Below are 19,409 nucleotides of genomic sequence, written 5' to 3'. Positions count from 1 at the left end.
ACATTTTTGCTGTAACGGGTCAAATGATAAATATTTTAGGCTGTGCAGTCTTACAGTCTCTGTTCAAGTACTCAGTTCTGACATTGTAGCATAAAACAGTCAGAAGATAATTAAACAAATCAGTGTGGCTTTGTCCTAATAAAACTGTAACTCATTCTTCCAAAGTGTCTGTCTTTTTTTGTATCTCTGCACCAAATCAAGAAACCCAACATGGCCAGAATACCATTATTTTTATATTATATTTTAAAAGGTTAACTTCTGGAGCCATCTGTTGTTTGTGGTGTCCCCTGGAGGGGGAGAACAGGGGACTCTGGTTTGGCAGGGCAATAGTCTGTATATGCTAACTTACCCTGCACAGTTCACAAGAATGTTTTAAAACTGAATACATATATTTGAGTGAGAGTGTATATGTATGTATATTTCAATTTTTGAAGAATCTTTGTGAATATATATATATATTCATCAACAGAATTATTTAAAGTAGTAAAAACTATAGACTTTTTCTTGCTACTTGAGATAACTTCTAGTTAAGAATCTATGTAAGATTTATAGAAACTGTATACAATGATTTATTATTTATACAATTATTTACCAAATTTGGATGTGCTTTTTAGGTATCATTTATTTTCATATTTTCCAAAGTGTTTATTTTGAATAATTTTACAGCTTCATGCTAATAGTAGACCAAATGTTAGCCTTTACTAGTTTTGTTATAAGAACATAAGAGAAATTTGTTAAAGCAAAGTTGGAAAATGCAGAGCTTCATGCAAATAGGGAGGATGGATGTAACCAAAAAAAACGAAGCAAAAAGCTAAAAGCAAAAGAAATAAAGAAAAGGAAGAACCTTATGCATCTCTCCATGAAGATCTCCTACCTCTTCTCTAGTGTCTATGGCAGAGCCGGGGGTGGTGGCAGCAGTGCTTACTGTGGTACTGGGGGCAGTGCCTGAGGAGGTCACTGAGTCTATCTCTCCCGCTACATCGTTGATTTCCCGAGCAATGAGCGCGAGGTCTTGGCTGATCCTGGCGGTGATTTCAGAAAAGAAGTTTAATTCTTTCACACAGCAGGTCTACAAACGATCATTCCGATAGAATCGGTTTTATAAGTTGTATATTTAAAGATTTGTCCTCAAAACTTCAGATTTTCTACGTGTGCCATTAACTGTTTTGATATTGGAAGAATTAAAATGTTAATTCCAATATGTATCAAACTAAACCACACATAATTTACAAGTTGTCACTTGCAAATAGATGAGTTAAGTGCCTGAAGTACTGATGTGTGTCTTTTAAAAACACACTGTTAATGGTAATTACCAGCATTAATATATTACAGCAGTTTTTAAACTTAGGCATGGTAAACAATTCAAAGGCCTGTGAACCTGAATGAGAAAAGCAATTACAGCTTTATTTTCACTAACCTTCTAAATGAAACTTAGCATTTCTTTCAATTACAAAGATAAGCAACAAACAACAGTGGTATTAGCAGTACCGGTGATTTTTGTCAGCAAAACTAATCACATTATAGTTTCTATGAGTATATCAAAACATTTAGTCATCACTACTACTTCAAAACTACTTCATTACACCCACAGCAATAACGTTCCATTTACTATGTTAACGAAGAATTATATACTACTATATCATTTTAAAAATATTTTAAAAGCTGTATTTCAATATAATTGTTTCTAATGTTTATACCTTTCTGAGAGAAGCTCCCTAAGCTCCTCCAGATGGCCCAAGGGGTGTATGGTACCAAAGACGTGAGGAGCTCTGACAGAGCATAGCATTTTATGTTATCTACCATACTTCACAGTACATCACAAGTCATTTGAGGGTCACGAGGTAGTAGAAGAACTTATCTAACTGATTGATTATGAAGAAATATGTGTTTTCAGAGAAAATTACTGGCTTGCTCATGACCACACAACTTAAAAGTAGCTGACACAGGGCCAGATTCCATGTTTTGAGATCATGTCCCTAAAGTCATTTATTTGTATTTTCAGACACATGGACTGAAGAACTAAGTAACTGTTATCAGTGATAACTGAACATTTTCTAAGTTATGCAGCCACTGCATAGGATCTCAATTTGGTTACCTGCACAGTAACCCAAAGCTTTGGAATGACAGAATATTTGTAAAATACCCATATAAGCTTTCCAATTCTAAAATCCAAAGCGCAAAGTAACAACTTTTTAACTTATGCAAAATGTAAGCTTGAAAGGCTTTCACGGAATCGAGTAATTGCATAAAAACTTAACTACAGATTTAAAAGGAGAAGCTAACTTGAAGCTTATGGCCCAACAGAAGCAATCTACGGTCAATTTCTTTTTATTTACCAATAAATACTTAATGATCTGGCCACTGTGCTAGGTCCTAAGGGCTGCAGTGGTAAAAAAGCAGAAACTATCACAACACTGTAAATAGGCTATTTCAGTTCAGTCATTCAGTCATGTCCGACTCTTTGCGACCCAATGAACTGTAGCACGCCAGGCTTCTCTGTCCATCACCCACTCCCAGAGTTTATCAAACTCATGTCCATCAAGTCGGTGATGCCATCCAACCGTCTCATGCTCTGTCATCCCCTTCTTTTCCCACCTTCAATCTTTCCCAGCACCAGGGTCTTTCCCAATGAGTAAGTTCTTCGCATGAGGTGGCCAAAGTATTGGAGTTTCAGCCTTAGCATCAGTTCTTCCAATGAATATTCAGAACTGATTTCCTTTAGGATTGAATGTTTGGATCTCCTTTCAGTTGAAGGGACTCTCAAGAGTCTTCTTCAACACTACAGCTAAAAAGCACTAATTCTTCGGTGCTCAGCTTTCTTTATAGTTCAACTCTCACATCCATACATGACTATTGAAGACACCATAGCTTTGACTAGACGGACCTTTGTTGGCAAACTAATGGCTCTGCTTTTTAATATGCTGTCTAGGTTGGTAATAGCTTTCCTTCCAAGGAGCAAATCTTTTGATTTCATGGCTACAGGTCACCATCTGCAGTGATTTTGGAGCCCAAGAAAATAAAGTCTCTCACTGCTTCCATTGTTTCCCAATCTATTTGCCATGAAGGGATGGGACTGGATGCCATGATCATCATTTTCTGAATGTTGAGTTTTAAGCCAACTTTTTTACTCTCCTCTTTCACTTTCATCAAGAATCTCTTTAGTTCCTCCTTGCTTTCTGTCGTAAGGGTGGGGTCATCTACATATCTGAGGTTATTGATATTTCCCACAGCAATCTTGATTCCAACTTGGGCTTCATCCAGCCCAGCATTTCGCATGATGTACTCTGCATATAAGTTAAATAAGCAGGGTGACAATATACAGCCTTCATGTACTCCTTTCCCGATTTGGAACCAGTCTGTTGTTTCATGTCCAGCTCTAACTGTTGCTTCTTGATGTGCACACAGATTTCTCAGTAGGTAGGTCAGGTAGTCTGATATTCCTATCTCCTGAAGAATTTTCCAGTTTGTTGTGATCCACACAGTCAAAGGCTTTGGCATAGTCAATAAAGCAGAAGTAGAGGTTTTTCTGGAATTCTCTTGCTTTTTCTATGATCCAATGGATGTTGGCAATTTGATCTTTGGTTTCTCTGCCTTTTCTAAATCCAGCTTGAACATCTGGAAGTTCATGATTCACATACAGTTGAAGCCTGGCTTGGAGAATTTTGAGCATTACTTTGCTAGCATGTGAGATGAGTACAACTGTGCGGTAGTTTGAGAATTCTTTGGCATTGCTTTTCTTTGGGATTGGAACGAAAATGGATGTTTTCCAGTCCTGTGGCCACTGCTGAGTTCTCCCAATTTGCTGGCATATTGAGTGCAGCACTTTCACAGCATCATCTTTCAGGATTTGAAATAGCTCAAGTGGAATTCCATCGCCTCCACTAGCTTTGTGTGTAGTGATGCTTCCTAAGGCCCACTTGACTTCACATTTCAGGATGTCTGGCTCTAGGTGAGTGATCACACCATCATGGTTATCTGGGTCATGAAGATCTTTTTTGTACAATTCTTCTGTGTATTCTTGCCACCTCTTCTTAATATCTTCTGCTTCTGTTAGGTCCATACCATTTCTGTCCTTTATTGTGCCCATCTTGGCATGAAATGTTCCCTTGGTATCTCTAATTTTCTTGAAGAGATATCTAGTCTTTCCCATTCTGTTGTTTTCCTCTATTTCTGTGCACTGATCACTGAGGAAGGCTTTTTTATCTCTCCTTGCTATTCTTTGGAACTCTGCATTCAAATGGGTATATCTTTCCTTTTCTCCTTTGCCTTTTGCTTTTCTTCTTTTCTCAGCTATTTGTAAGGGCCTCCTCAGACAACCGTTTTGCCTTTTTGCATTTCTTTTTCTTGGGAATGGTCTTGGTCAATGCCTCCTGCACAATGTCATAAACCTCTGTCCACAGTTCGTCAGCCATTCTGTCTATCAGATCTAATCCCTTGAATCTATTTGTGACTTCCACTATATAATCATAAGGTATTTGATTTAGGTCATACCTGAATGGTCTAGTGGTTTCCCCTACTTGCTTCAATTTAAGTCTGAATTTGGCAATAAGGAGTTCATGATCCTGAGCCACAGTTGGCTCCTGGTCTTGTTGTTGTTGCTGATTGTATAAAGCTTCTCCATCTTTGGCTGCAAAGAATATAATCAATCTGATTTTGATATTGGCCATTTGGTGATGTCCATGTGTAGAGTCATCTCTTGTGTTGTTGGAAGAAGGTGTTTGTTATGACCAGTATGTTCTCTTGGCAAAACTCTGTTAGCCTTTGACCTGCTTCGTTTTGTACTCCAAGGCCCAATTTGCCAGGCCAGGTATCTCCTGACTTCCTACTTTTGTAATGTTTCATTACATTGCTTTATATATTATAAGGGCTTCCCCGGTGGCTCAGGGGTAAAGAATCCACCTGCAATGCTGGAGACATGCATTCAATCCCTGGGTAGGGAAGATTCCCTGGAGCAGGGCATGGCAACCCGCTCCAGTATTCTTGCTTGGAAAATCCCATGGACAGAGGAGCCTGGCAGGCTACAGACCATAGGCTGTATGGACAGGCTTCAGTTGTGTCTGCAGAGAGTCAGACATGACTGAAAAAACTAAGCATGCATATATTATAAGGAAACCCATATCACTTAATTCTGGCCACTAAATTAAATTGGCTCTTACCAAAAATATAAAAAAACTTCTAATAAAATGTATTACAATTACAATTTGGTTTTTTGCCATTAAGATTACCATGCATTTGTAATTTTAATCATAAATATTGAGACTTGAAAAATATAAATCATCATTATATTTTAAAATATTAAAAAATACACTTATAGGTATTCTTATTTGAATTTCACTAATAAAAATACTATATGTAAAAGATTCAGTAATAAAGCCTCTTTCCTCTTGACTGGAAGTGTCATTTTAACATTAAAAATAGACTACTTATAGATCAGCATTATTATTATTAGGAAAAAAGAATGTTTTAAAACAAAGTTTGAAATGAAATCTGAATGAAACTTTGGTTGAGATTCTTAGGTTTCCTATTAGTATAGGGTAAGCCTTAATAAAATATTTTACAAATTGTAAGAAAATAACATTGATTCTGAAACTCCAGTTATATCTGAAGTCTCATAAATTTAAATTATCAAATATACAGAAAACCAAATACTCACAATTATAAACACAATCATGTTTGAGTCTATACACACACCACTGTTTTCTCTGCACTCCACTTAAATGTAACTAACATTTGATAGCTTACCCTACGTCAAGCACTAGGTTATGCACATGCCTTGGTTTGTCAACTCTCTCAAGTTGACACTACTGTTATGTCCATTTTACACATAAAACTAGAGCACAGTTAGTTAACTTGTCTAGGGTCTTACAGACCACATGGCAGAGTTGGGTTTGAATTGAGAAGGTCTGATCCCAGAGTCCATGATTTTGATCATTCAACTATACTGAATCCTTATAATTTAGGTTATCCCTCAGAGTTCAATAATATTCTCAGTTCACTCACCACTTCCTGGCAATGTCTATGACCACAGTTTCAACTATTTTCTTTTTGTCTGACTTCCAAAACGATGATTCTAGCTCTCATGAGCTTCCTGTGCTGCAGAGCTATATGCTCTTTCACATGTCTGTTCCAAAAGTACCTGAAGTCAGCATGCCCAAAACAGAGCTTATCTTCCTTTTTGTTTTTTGTTTCTGAGGACATCCATTTCTAAGTCACCTTTACGGGTCACTCATGCTAAAAACTACATTCTGCTCATAGGAGTTCTTAACAATATTCATTTGAACAACCATGAAGTTATTCTGGCAATCGTCAAATGCTGTCAAATGTTACACATCCATATGTCCATTTATACCGTCACTATCTTAACTTAAGGCCTTCAATGTCTTGCACATTAACTTCTAGAATAGATCCCTAGTTTATCTATAGGTTCTCTTCTCTCTCAAACAATTCTACAAATTGCCCTTAAGAGTAACCTTCTTTTAATATAGATCTTATCATCCTTTTCAAAAATCTTAAAGTCTTTTTTTTTTTCCCATTTATTTTTATTAGTTGGAGGCTAACTACTTTACAATATTGTAGTGGTTTTTGCCATACATTGACATGAATCAGCCATGGATTTACATGTGTTCCCCATCCCGATCCCCCCTCCCGCCTCCCTCCCCATCCCATCCCTCTGGGTCTTCCCAGTGCACCAGCCCTGAGCACTTGTCTCATGCATCCAACCTGGGCTGGTGATCTGTTTCACCCTTGATAGTATACTTGTTTCAATGCTATAAACATAAGTCTTATATATAAAATAATATGTATGCTTCTTAGCTGGCACTCAATGTCTCCTATTATTGAGCTGGTTTAGGATTATCTTCAATTTGGTCATCTATTAACTATATACCTTTATATCTTAGACTCGGACAAACTTCACCCACTCCTTTTTTTTTTCATGCTACTTCTTTTCTCTTTTCAACCTCCAGTAAATTCCTGTTGCAGACACCCTTTTAAAAATAATTAATTAATTAATTAATTTGGCTGTGTCAGGCCTTAATTACGGCAAGCAGGTTCTTCCAGTTGCAGTGTGTGGGATCTAGTTCCCTGACCAAGGATCAAACCCAGGCTCCCTGCATTGGAAGCATGGAATCCTAGCCATGGGACTACGAGGGAAGTTCAAACTTCACCCTTTCTACAACCTCTTCTACCACTCTGCCTGATATCACCTCATGCAACACCTTTGCTTCTTTCCTCTGACTCTGAACTCTCTGAGGATACTCATGTCTAAGTCATCTTTACACTTCACTCAGGCTAAATACTATGTTCTACTCATAGAAGTTGCTTAGGAATTCTTTGTTGAGTGAATGGGAATTACATGTGGATGGGGATTATACAATACATTAAAAAAATTTATGCAAACATAAACTTGATCCAAAACAAAACTGCAGAGGTGTAAAGGTGCTGGTTTAGTAATACAGCTCTAAAATATAAGCAAAAAGAGTATGAAAAAGCAGAAAACATTTTGTAATCAATTAAAATCACTATTATGCTTTTCAAATTTCTTAAGTGAAAGTGGTAGCCAATTTATAGAAATAAAACATGTATTTCTCACATTCTATTTAGTTTAGTTATTTGAAAATAAATTTCTGCACATTAAGCAAATGTCAGTATTCTATAGGAACATTAAACATCAACATTAACTTTCTTTCCTTCCTATACTTCCTATCTTCCCCTCTTACTTTTTTTAATATCTTAAAAAACAAAAATAAAAATACATTCTCTTCCTGTGAGATGTATGGCTGGAAAATATACCTTGAAAAATTAAATCCCAACAGCAAGTTTTATTAACATAATGCTACTAACAAACTGGAGGAAAAAGGCATACAATCATTAGGTGTTAAATAGGCTAGCCTTAGAGTACTACTATAGATAATAAAATATATACAGACAAGGGTAATAAAATACACATACTAACAAAATAAAACCAAGTGAAAATATAATAGACAGTTCTTAGTCACTTTCCCCTTTGTATCATAATTCTTTTCTGTTTAGGGACAGGGAAGTGGATTTGGCCCAGAAGGTGTTCAGTGATCTAGTTTAGGGTAGAGAGTTTAAGAGACAAAGCTGCCTAAGAAAAAGCAGAACATTCTAGTTCCCTTGGGTACCCCTTGTGTTCATGTGGTGAGACTTGTCCATGGGGAGGAAAAAAAATGAGACAAGAGCAAGGCCTGTTGTTGCCAGCTGTGCCCACAAGAAAAAAAAATACAGTACCAAGATTCTCTCATTGCAGTTTTGCGGGTCCATAATAATGCATGGAGTGGCTTCCCAGGTGACGCTAGTGGTAAAGAATCTGCCCGCCAATGCAGGACATGTACAAGATGCAGGTTTGATCCCTAGGTTGGGAAGGTCCCCTGGAAGAGGGGATGGCAACACACTCCAGTATTCTTGCCTGGAGAATCCCATGGACAGAAGAGCCTGGTGGGTTACAGTCCATGAGGTTGCACAGAGTCGGACACAACTGAAGCAACTTAGCACAATGGACAATAATGCATGGATCCCAAAGCACATACATGCCCTTACTCTAATCAGAACTGGTTTACAATGCTTCAACAATTATTGTCATTTACATGGCCAAAAAGTAATGTTTAAGCAACACAATGAGATTAGAAGGGCATGTTCTGCAAGAACTAAAAGCAACCACAAGTGAATAGTCACTAAAGAAAACAAAAAAAAAACCTAAACATTAAACTAATGATCCAGGAAAAAAAGAAACAATTCACAGAAGTCTATAGAGTAAAGAAAAAAAAGATAAACATCATAAAATCTTCATAAAAAATTTTAAAGGAATTTATGAATTATTATATATAATTTCTTTAGTAAATGTTGTTAAGTATAAGAAAATTAGGACCTCAAGCTAAAGGCAGAAATAATTTTAGCATGTACACAGTGAAAATGTTTAGGTAACATGTAACAGAAAATTTAATACCTTACAAACTTACCAAAAAACCCTTGACTACTATAGCATTTTTTTGAATAGAGCCTCTATTGAACGGTCAACTGCAATGTTAGGGGTTAAAAATCACATCTGCAGCATAAATTTCACTTTTAATTATGTAATCTTAAGGTTATTATAAACATTTAATATTCAAAATAATATTCTCATTTAATTATTAAAGGATTGTACTAACTCAATCTAATGAACTCATAAAAGTGCAAGTAATAATCTGCCTACTCTAATTCTCCCCAGAGAACGTTAGCAACATCTCTAAGAAGCACACCTCTTTGGAAGGTAAAAGAATAAAAAAAAGTATCTGCATAATTCTCAATTATGTAGAGCTGATACTGACTACCTTTCAAAATTATATTAATTCATCAGCATCTCTACTGGAAATAAGAAAGAGGGGTTTACCAAAATAAATTATTTAACATGTAAGCAGCACTTGCATTAAAAAAAAAAAAGGATAATGAGTAATACTATCAACAAAACTAACATTCTTAGTTCTCTGTGGATTTCATTTCTTGGTACAAACAAAGTAAAAGCTAAACCTGTTATCAAGTTGAAACAGTAACAAATGATTTCAACTCTTAGAGATAACGGATTAAAACCAACCTGGCTATTTCTTCTCGATGGGCAGTCCAATCTCGGATGTAGTCTTCCTGTTCTTTTATCCGGTGTTTGAATGAAGAACTAGTAGGCATTGCTGACCCAGAGCTCTGCAATCGAGTCGTTTTCAGGGCTGGAGAAGTACGTAGACGGGTATGTTTAGGGGAATTACGGTTTGATCCAAATTCATCTTCTGAGGTGGAAGCATAATCAGTAGGAAAGCGCCTCCATCTTGAATTTACTAAATTAGTTTAATTATTAAAAAAAGAATTATTATGTTATCTTTTAAAAGAGAGAAAATAAAAATCATGATTTCAAAAACACCATGAGACCACACACAGAACAATTTTAAAAAACTGACATACACATAGTTTACAAAACCATTAAGTCTACTACTCCTTAAGATAGAAACATCATACTTTGGTGAATTAAAAACAATGAAGAATTAAGAACAATAGAAAGATCACATTTTCTGTAGCATGGTGAGTAAACAAACATTCAGATGAACAGCTGACTAACGACAAACAACTAAGCAAGCTCTATTCATAAATGTTTAACTCAGGTACTATTTAATTGCAAATATTTCTCATTTAAGTGACATGGATTTTTTCTTTTTTAATGACAGCAACAACAACAACAAAAAAATAAAATAAGGGAAAAGATTTCCTCATGCCACATGGACTTTTCAACATGGAGATGGTAAAAACCCTCTTTTCCCAACAAACAAATATGCATAATTCCTGCTGTGGAAATTATGCCTTTATGGCAGAAAAAAAAACATTACCTCTGTCATTCAACATCCTGTTATGCTATGATTGGAAAAAATCTTTTTACACGGTAAAAACACAACAAAGCATCTTCAGTACAACTCTGCTGCTTTGACATTGAAAGCATACAGGTGAAAATAAGACAATGGCAATAAAACCTACAAGGAGTGAAAACCTACAAAGGTATTCTCACAACCATTAACATTTATGGCACAGGAGATACTGACAATAGTCACATTAAAGAAAGTGGCAATCACTTTCTTATTTAAGGTTAGTAAAGATTTAAAAAATGGTTTTGTGGACACATTTGAAAATTAGAAGACAAATTAATGCAGACAGGTCACTACTACTGTTAATATAATAATTAAACATGCAAATAAAGTGTGAAGCATAAAGAGGTAAAAATAGGGAAAAAACGGCTAATCTCTGGAAAACTTCAGAAGGGCAGGAATTATGCCTGCTTAATCCACTAACATGTTCCTAGCATTTAGCAGTGTCTGGCTAACAAATGTTTAATAAATATGTTTGAATAAATGAATTAATTCCTAGATACTGACCATTTCCTTTCCTCAAAATAGGAAAACCTAGTAAAAAAGCATGAGATGTTTTTGGTGGCTAAAGTGCTAAAACCTTAGCTTCCGTTGTTAAGTTCCAACTGCTGTTAATATTAAGAGCTTTCTTTATCTTTCTCTTATAAAACAGAAGCTGACTCTAGGCTGTGTACATTGGTGAGGTCTAGAATTCCTTTATCCTACTTCACTTGAATTTTATGCCTTTCCTGTCTTTTCTTTCATAAACCTCATTTCTGCTCAAGGCTCTGTAAGGCTGAGTTGGCACTCAAATAAGATTGATATTTGTTCCCAGAACTGCTTTAAGAACAGAGAAATCTGTAATCAGGACTATATCATAAATCAGTGCCTACCCATTTGTCTGGATTTAAACTCTTATTTCAGAGAATGAAGATAGGCAAAACTTCATGACTTTCTGTAAAAGTGTACATGAACATATATATGGAACTCCAGGTAATTAATCAGTTTTTTTTAAGGGGTTATTGAAAATAATTTTTGATTTTAACATTAGAAGATAATTCATTAGCACAAATAATACTTTTACCATGGTGGAAATTTACTAATTTCTAGACATTTGAACTGACCCTGAGAATTGAAAACAGCTTTAGGAAAAATTAAGAAAGAGTAAATAAGTTTTGTTTTTTTTTAAAGAAACACAGCAAGGCAATTAGCTATATAGCAAACAAATCTGTACTTTTTAATAAAGACATTTCATTAAATGCTGAATGTTTTTTATTTTGCTACCCTAGAATATGATTCATAAAAGGAAATTCATAAATAAAAAAGATCTTTTGTTAGATTAAATTTCCAAATTTTTTATTTGAAAACTATGTAACTATACCTATAACTGAAAATTGGAGAGGACAAAACCAGTAACAAAGAGTTTTAATAAACTGCAGAAGGTATGAAAACAGGTATTACAGAGTTCAGGTTGTTAATATGGAGGTAATTTAGAGAGAATGGCATCAATAACTGATAGGTATTTTGAGTGGCAGAGCACATGAAAGCAGAATGAGAAAGTGAGAAACAAGGGCTACAAGTCGGGTGACATTAGTTATCAGGTGACAATATAGAAGCTGAGCCCCGTTAGAATCTAAATTGTGCAATCTAAGTCTCCAGGTCAGAAAATCATTACCTTTTGGAGAAAAGAATAAAAGAAAAAACTTCTTTTTCAAATGAAATTCATAAACTTTCCACCTATATTTTATAAGTCTACCTAGAACCCAGCAAGAATACTGAAGTTTCTAAGAATAACTTTTAAAAGAGGAGAAGCAATATAGGAGGCAGGTGGGAGGTACAAACTAGTGGGTGTAAGATGAGCTCAAGGATGGGGGAGACAGCCAATATTTTGGAATAACTGTAAATAAAAAGTAACCTTTAAAATTGCATAAAAAATGAAAAAATAATAAAAGGAAGGTGAGAAGGAAAATATAAAATACAGGACATAGCAGAAAATAAAAATATGATTAGTAAGTCTTCAAGTAACTAAAAGTTATCTCTACCAATGGAAAGCATATCATACATGGTGTGCTATGAAGCAAAGCTTAAGTTAACCTCTGAACAAAAAATGAGACGTGAAATGATGACTACTGGTGAAAAAGGGACTGTGAAAGGGAGTTAAAGCCAGGACCTCTAACCTATTATTTGTCGAAGAAGTTCTCTCAATATCTTTGCTTTCTTAATCTTTGCTTCCAAACTAAAGCAGCAATATATTTTATCTGAAGAAAAATCCCTATAATCTAACTAGCTTTTGTAGAGGAAACTTTAAGTAAAAATGTTTTTAACTTTCCCCAGTGCCTACTTATTTTATAGAATTTTAGAACAAAATGACTTTGGACGTGAGCTAGTTTAAATTCTTCAATCTATAGATAAAAATTGGGCTCAGAAAGGTCCTGTGACTTGCTTAAATCAAAGTTTACGCCAGGTCTACTGACTCTCAGTGTGCAAAACTCATTCCAAGTGCTTTATTTATTTATTTATTTCTTTTTTTTCTCTTTTTCTTTCTTTTTTTTTTATTTTTCTTTTTTAATATGGAACGCCTCACAAATTTGCGTGTCATCCTTGCGCAGGGGCCATGCTAATCTTCTCTGTATCGTTCCAATCCCAGTATATGTGCTGCCGAAGCGAGCACTCCAAGTGCTTTAAAATTAAATAAATATTTTATTTTAAAAAATTTTAAGTTAGACTAATTAAAAAAAAAAGACACCCTAGAATTCTCATAGAATGATTGTTTTATGATTTTTACAGGGATGAAATTTTTTTTTTTTTTACTTTCTTCTTGAAATTTACCCTGCTTAGATAAAATTATTTAGAGAATCAAATGTAACTTTATATTATTAGGCTCATTTGATATACTGATACTAATAAGGCATTTCAGATAAATGCTTAAATTGAAAATCTGTGTTGAAGGTATTTAAAATGACAATCTCTAAGAAGCTTCTTGGGTTGATGAAATGCTGGACAGCACATATAATAAAATGAGAAAACTGTGTTGAAGGTATCTGAAATGCCAATCTCTATGAAGCTTCCTGGGTTGATGAAGTGCTGGACAGCACATATAATATAGTGAGAAAAAGTTCTAAGATGGGCTTAATTATTTTGTAGCTAACCTGAAAATTACTCTAGCTATGTTAGTTAAACAGACTCATTTTAGCTATAAAATTATACAACACTCCCTCTTGTGGAAGTAATAAACTACTACATTCATCAAGAATATATATTATTCATGATGTCTAAAAAATTTAAAAGGGGAAAAAGAGTTATTAGGATCATTTATCTGTGAGTGGTTTGATTTCTTTTACTCTTAATCAAAACTTTGCTGACATCAAAACACATCATTATCTACAGATATAACAAATAAATTTCAGAAGACAAACATTACATTTTTATACCTAAATAAAAATATTTTTGTGGGAAATTAAGCCACAAACATGTTTAATATGTATGAGCATGTAACAAAAAGATCATGGTGTTCTGTATTGGTCTTTGACTTGAGAAGAAATAACTCAACCCATGCATGTCCAAGAGTTAACATCATCATCTATAAATTTTGAGGATTACAATAAAAATGGGAAAACAGTCTAAAAAAATTTTAAGGATGTTAACATGATTTTTGAAAATTTTAGAATGTATACTTAAAACATAATGAAAACTGCCTTACTTTGATAATTCAGGGTGAAAGTGAAAATCAGTCACAGTTGTGTTCGACTATTTGCAATCCCATGGACTGCAGCCTGCCCAACTCCTCTGTCCATGAAATTCGCCAGTCAATAATACTGGAGTGGGTTGCCATTTCCTTCTCTAGTGGATCTTCCTGACCGAGGGATCAATACAGGTCTCCTGTACTGCAGGCAGATTCTTTACCTACTGAGCCATTGGGGAAGCCTTACTTTGGTAATTCAGGGTACCTAGTTTTAAATACATCTGGATATTTTAACATAACTTTATATTGAAGGATCAATGAAAAAATTTTTGAAGTGTTGGGGAGGGGGTGGACTAAACTCCTGAAAGCATGCTACATCAGAATTAAAGAAACATAGAAGAAATCTTACTCTTAATTTTGTCAAATAACGACATTTCCATTTTATTTTTATCATATTCATTTCTTGGAAAAGCTTTTTCTAACACAGGCTAAACTATACAATTTGAAGCTTTACAGAATTATTTTTATGTATTAGTTTGGATAATTTCACAGGTTCCAGGGTCAGGCATTTTTAAGATTTTTAAAAGTTTATAGTGTGCTTAGCAACACTGACAAGGATGGTTTCACATTCTTTTAAATATTTCAAAAGCTAGGAATTTTTATTTCCTTTCTCCATTTAAGATTTATAATTATAGTAAGTAGAAATGTTGTAATTACTATTTACCACACATAACTATTTTAGTATGTTACCACTGACTGAAAGGTCCAGGTCATTGTCCTAGATAGGATATAAAACTGGAAATGGGCATCTTAAAAGAATCTGAATATATATTCCTGGACCACAATGTAGCTTTAGGCTCAAAAAGGTGGGAGAGAGAACATGGACTTGGTAAAACATCATAATTACAAAGATTATAGTGAATAATACCAAAATATTTATATTGTCTATTGGTTATATATATATACTCCTGATAATAATCCAATAGTCTAGCTGTCCTCTGGAAGTCTGCACATAAGTGGAGTCTGTTTCTCAGCGCTAGACTGATTGTTGTAGAAAAAGCAACAGGCTGGGAATTAAATGCCTTGGATTCACAACCTGTTCTTGATATATCTATGTGACCAGGCAGGTTATTCCATCTCTTGGCTTTAGTTCTCTAAACTGAATAACCCTTCGAACTATTAAATTCAATGATGTTAATTATTTAATATACTGCTAGTAAGTTTGAAGAAGGCCAAAGTCACATACCTCAATCTGCCCTAGGAAATTTCATTAAGTAATTCAAGGTACTTTTTGGACACAGAAAGATGCATGTTTACCAAGTTCTGTATTCAAAGAAGAAGAAAACAAAATATAGGCTAAAATATAGAATTTGAAGACATATTTAAAGACATACATATACATATATATAAGGACATATATATAATAAATATATATATATAGCATCTTATAGCTGTTTCTTAGACTTATTAGAAATAATCATATTTGGTCTGCATCTCAAATAAGTCCCTCTGTTAAACATTGAGAATAAAATCAGATCACTCATGTGTTAAGAGCTAGGCAACTAGTACAGAAGGAAGAGTTACCAAGAGTTTCATGCTACATGGTAACATACAACTTATGTTAAGACAGAAGAGCACTTAAATGTTTTCATGTACTTAAATAGACTTGAAGCGAGCAAACAAGCACTGTGGCAGAAGAAACCTCATCAGAGCACACACGGCAGAACGCAGCACAAGGAAATGTGCACCGAAGAAGCACAGCCACGTGGAACACCAGGTAACAACAGTGGGTGAGCATAAAGCAGTGAGGTAGTTTTAAAATACTTGGCAACAGACCCATTAGCCACCAACCAAAGTCTGACGTGTAGAAACAAGGAGGACAGGAGTAATAAAGGAAATGTCACCTATTCTTTTGGAATCTAGACTCTATGTTATCTATCCTCAGCTCCTCACATGATGATTACCATCACCTCACCCACAGACCAGGAGACAGGAATGTGAATGGAGTGGAGGAAAGCAGCAGTGAAGAGAAGAGAGGAAGAACAGAAAATGAAAAAAATAACACATGCAAAGTACTATGGTTTGGGGTTTTATGGGCTGAACTGTGACAGAAGTAAAAATTTAAAAGAAAAGACTGCATACCAACTTTCCCTTTACTCTTCACTCAAGATTTAGGGCTCACTTAGGTAACCAACAAAAATGAATCTTTAAGTCCTTTAACAGCTGGTTTCCCCTCAAATGTCCTTTTTCAGCCACACCCACATGAGGCTGATTATGAAGTAATAAGACCACATTTACAGGATACACACAAATATCTGTCTTGCTACTCTTTGGTCACACATGTATTCTCACTGGCTATAGCTCTGAAAATGAAGTATATACACAGACAAATATGCCAGAAGCAGTTAATTCTGGTGGGGAGAAAGTAGCTCTTGTAATTATCACAATCAGTGACAGCTAATTACTACAGTTAAATGATATGACGGCACGTTATGAGGTAATGCTCATAACCAGTTAAATTTCTATAGCCCAATTTTGCCCATGTGCTTAGTGACTGTCTCACGAATCCATCTTCTTCCACTGAAATAAAGGATTAGTTTCCACCCACCCCAATCATAAATCAATTTAATAAAAATTTGACATTTCAAAATAAACAGGAAAAGAGTAAAACTCATTTTTCATTTAGTTCTGAAAGGAGTAACAAAAAGTATACTACTGTTCTTCAGATTCACAAGAACTTAGAATTATGTTAGGATATTTAAAAGTTGAACATGTTTTCAGAAACACATATTCATTTTTATTATATAGACCAGATAATAATTCCTAATCTAAGTCTAAAACACAAACCCAGATACCTCACCCACTAGACAATTAAAATTCCCAAATCAGTTCAATAATACTTCAAATTTTGAATTCACTATTTTGTACCAGGACTTTAACTGGAAGTGTATGTAACTTCTGAATTTTCCTCCTGGTGGTTCAGATGGTAAAGAAACTGCCTGTAATGCAGGAGGCCCGGGTTTGATCCCTGGGTCGGGAAATCCCCTGGAGAAGGGAATAACAACCTACTCCAGTATTCTTGCCTGGAGAATTCTATGGACAGAGGAGCCTGGCGGGCTACAGTCCATGGGATTGCAGAGAGTTGGACACAACTGAGTCACTGACACTTTCACTTCATTTTCAAGCTAACTAAAGTAACTTTTTAAGGAACAAAACCCTCTACAGTATGATCTTTCTGCTGAAAATTTTGGGAATCGGCTAACAATTTTTCAAAGAAGAAGTCCCCAAACACAAAAGAAATACACTAATATTATAAAAAGTCTGGATCCAATTTACCTGAAGGAGAGCCATGTGCTGAGGTCATACTTTTGACCTTGGAGTCAGACAGTCGAGAGATACTGTTAGCTCTAATTCTAGGAGAAAATTTATCTGAAGGTACTAATCTGGCTCCACTTCTAATGATGGCTTCTGCGGTCCGTGAAGAGGCACTACTTCTAGAGATCGTTGCTTCAGAGTCACTGCGAGCCGATAATGAGCCAAGCCTTGTTCTACGAGGCTGAGCCAACAAATCAATCCTAGAAATGCTACGCCTTCCTGTGGGAGGTTTGGATGTCGAACTTGTTGTGGACACTTCAGAAGCAACAGATGCTTTGTCAGCATCAGCAAGTTCACTGTCCGAAGCTTCACCAAGTCGGGCTCTGCGCAAGAGGGAAGTCCTGGTAGGTCGTGGTCTTGGGAGAGTGGTGGATTTACTGGACGAACCAGGTGCTCCAGGAGAAGTCTTGGATTTAGTTACTTTACTTCCTTCCAGTTTGGAATGTGCATGCTCATCAGTTGAGGTAAGTGGAGTCCTTCCATGAGATTTACAAGAGTAAGTTTCCTGGTCAGATGACATAACATCAGAGATGGCCGAGTGAGGTACACTAGAGGTTTGGTCATCATCTGTTAAATCTACTGAAGGCTGCCTTATTCTTCCACTGGACTGCACAAATTTACGACCCTCTGCCCGAGAACCTATATCTGCAGAACGACTTTTTGTTTTTTTTTCAATTTTCTCCCTAGCACCCGAAGATGACGACTTTGCAACATCTTTGGAAGGAGAACCTGTGGAACACCTATCTTTATAGAGACTAGTGAAACTCTTTCGCTTTTGGGTTGACTTTCTTTCAGTCTCTCCAGTAACCAGACTGATGGTACTAGCTGTGTCCACATCAGATTCGGGTGAAATGGAGTTGTCTCTGTTATAGCTGGGAGTATCTGGGCCTTCATCAGTTTTAGTATCTTCACGCAGTTTAGCTTCTAGAAAAGCCATTACTGCTTCTGTGTCTTTTAGAATAAGGGTTGTGTCCATACTAGAATCAGTATCCATGGAATCACTTCTTTCTCTTATTCTGCTGGCTGTTGTTAATGCTAAGGAAGGGGGTGTTGATGAAGGCTGTTTATTTATATGGGGGATAAGTTCTATGGGTATGTTGGGGCTAGGTTTTTCTATAGTGAAGCTTCCTTGTCGCACTAATGACTTGGAGGATTCCTTCTTGTCTCCTCCCTTTGAAGTCTGACTTTTCAGAATTTCCTCAGCTTTTCTTCTCTTACCCTCGTTTTGTATTGCTCTTTCTCCTTTGCCTGCAGAAAGTCCTGGAATTTTTTCTTGAAGCTGTGACTCCTGCTTAAAAGACTCCTCCCTACATCTATCTATCTGACCTGCGATGTTTTTTGAAGATAATTTAGTAGGTGTCCACTGTGCCTGTTCCTTTTGTTCTTGTTGCTGGATTTTAGCTAATGTTTGCTTTACCAAAGAAGCTTCCTTATCAGTTTCACTTTTCTCCTTTCCAGAGTAAGAGCTGCCTAAGTGAAGCAGGGTTTTACTATCTCCACCATTTTTAAGAGTCTCACCATTCACTGCCCTGTTCATTTTACCCAAGGCTCTGTCAGTGTCTTGTTTATCTTTCTGGTATACCTGTGTAGGTGCTTCTTTCTCCTGAAGCTCCGTGTCTTGCTTTTCTCCTATCTCTGACCTCTGTGCTATAACCTTTGTTCTGGAGCTCTCAAGAGACTTTTCCTCACTTGGAAGCTGGGGAAGGGTTCGTCTCCTTCTCTCTCCCTGACTAGCCAGGGAAGCTGCTGAGCCAGTACTTCTCAGTGAAATGCCAGATTCACTGATATCTGTATCTGTAAAAGAAAACAACAAATAAGGAACTTACTGGGGCAAAATAGTGAAAATAAGACAAATGTCATATTACTTTAGATTCTGAAGTTAAGAAATGGCTTAAGTATAAAGTAAAACTTTGAAGAAATAAGCCAAGATTGTGACAGTGTAATTTAAATAGAAAATGCAACACTGAGATGCA

At 35.8% G+C, this 19,409-nt stretch overlaps 1 protein-coding gene and 1 non-coding gene across 13 annotated transcripts in view; both read right to left on the bottom strand.

Moving 5' to 3' along the window:
* The window catches only part of CEP170 (centrosomal protein 170), a 131,149-nt gene that overhangs the window by 14,803 nt on the left and 96,937 nt on the right, over positions 1-19,409 (bottom strand). For 5 of the 12 annotated variants that reach the window (XM_043924011.1, XM_043924014.1, XM_043924005.1 and 2 more), the window contains 3 exons: positions 17,398-19,230; positions 9,590-9,824; positions 845-1,022 (listed from right to left, as the gene is read on the bottom strand). In XM_043924011.1, the coding sequence (XP_043779946.1) occupies positions 845-1,022; positions 9,590-9,824; positions 17,398-19,230 (2,246 nt within the window). The remainder of the gene's footprint in view (positions 1-844; positions 1,023-9,589; positions 9,825-17,397; positions 19,231-19,409) is intronic. The other 7 variants (XM_043924015.1, XM_043924007.1, XM_043924013.1 and 4 more) reach the window with 4 other exon arrangements.
* Positions 12,944-13,050, bottom strand: LOC122708351. The gene has a single exon (XR_006345138.1). It is a non-coding gene; the product is annotated as a U6 spliceosomal RNA (small nuclear RNA).

Source organism: Cervus elaphus, chromosome 14 (assembly GCF_910594005.1).
Source record: "Cervus elaphus chromosome 14, mCerEla1.1, whole genome shotgun sequence".
NCBI lineage: Eukaryota > Metazoa > Chordata > Mammalia > Artiodactyla > Cervidae > Cervus > Cervus elaphus.
This window is presented reverse-complemented; position numbering and strand designations above follow the sequence as displayed.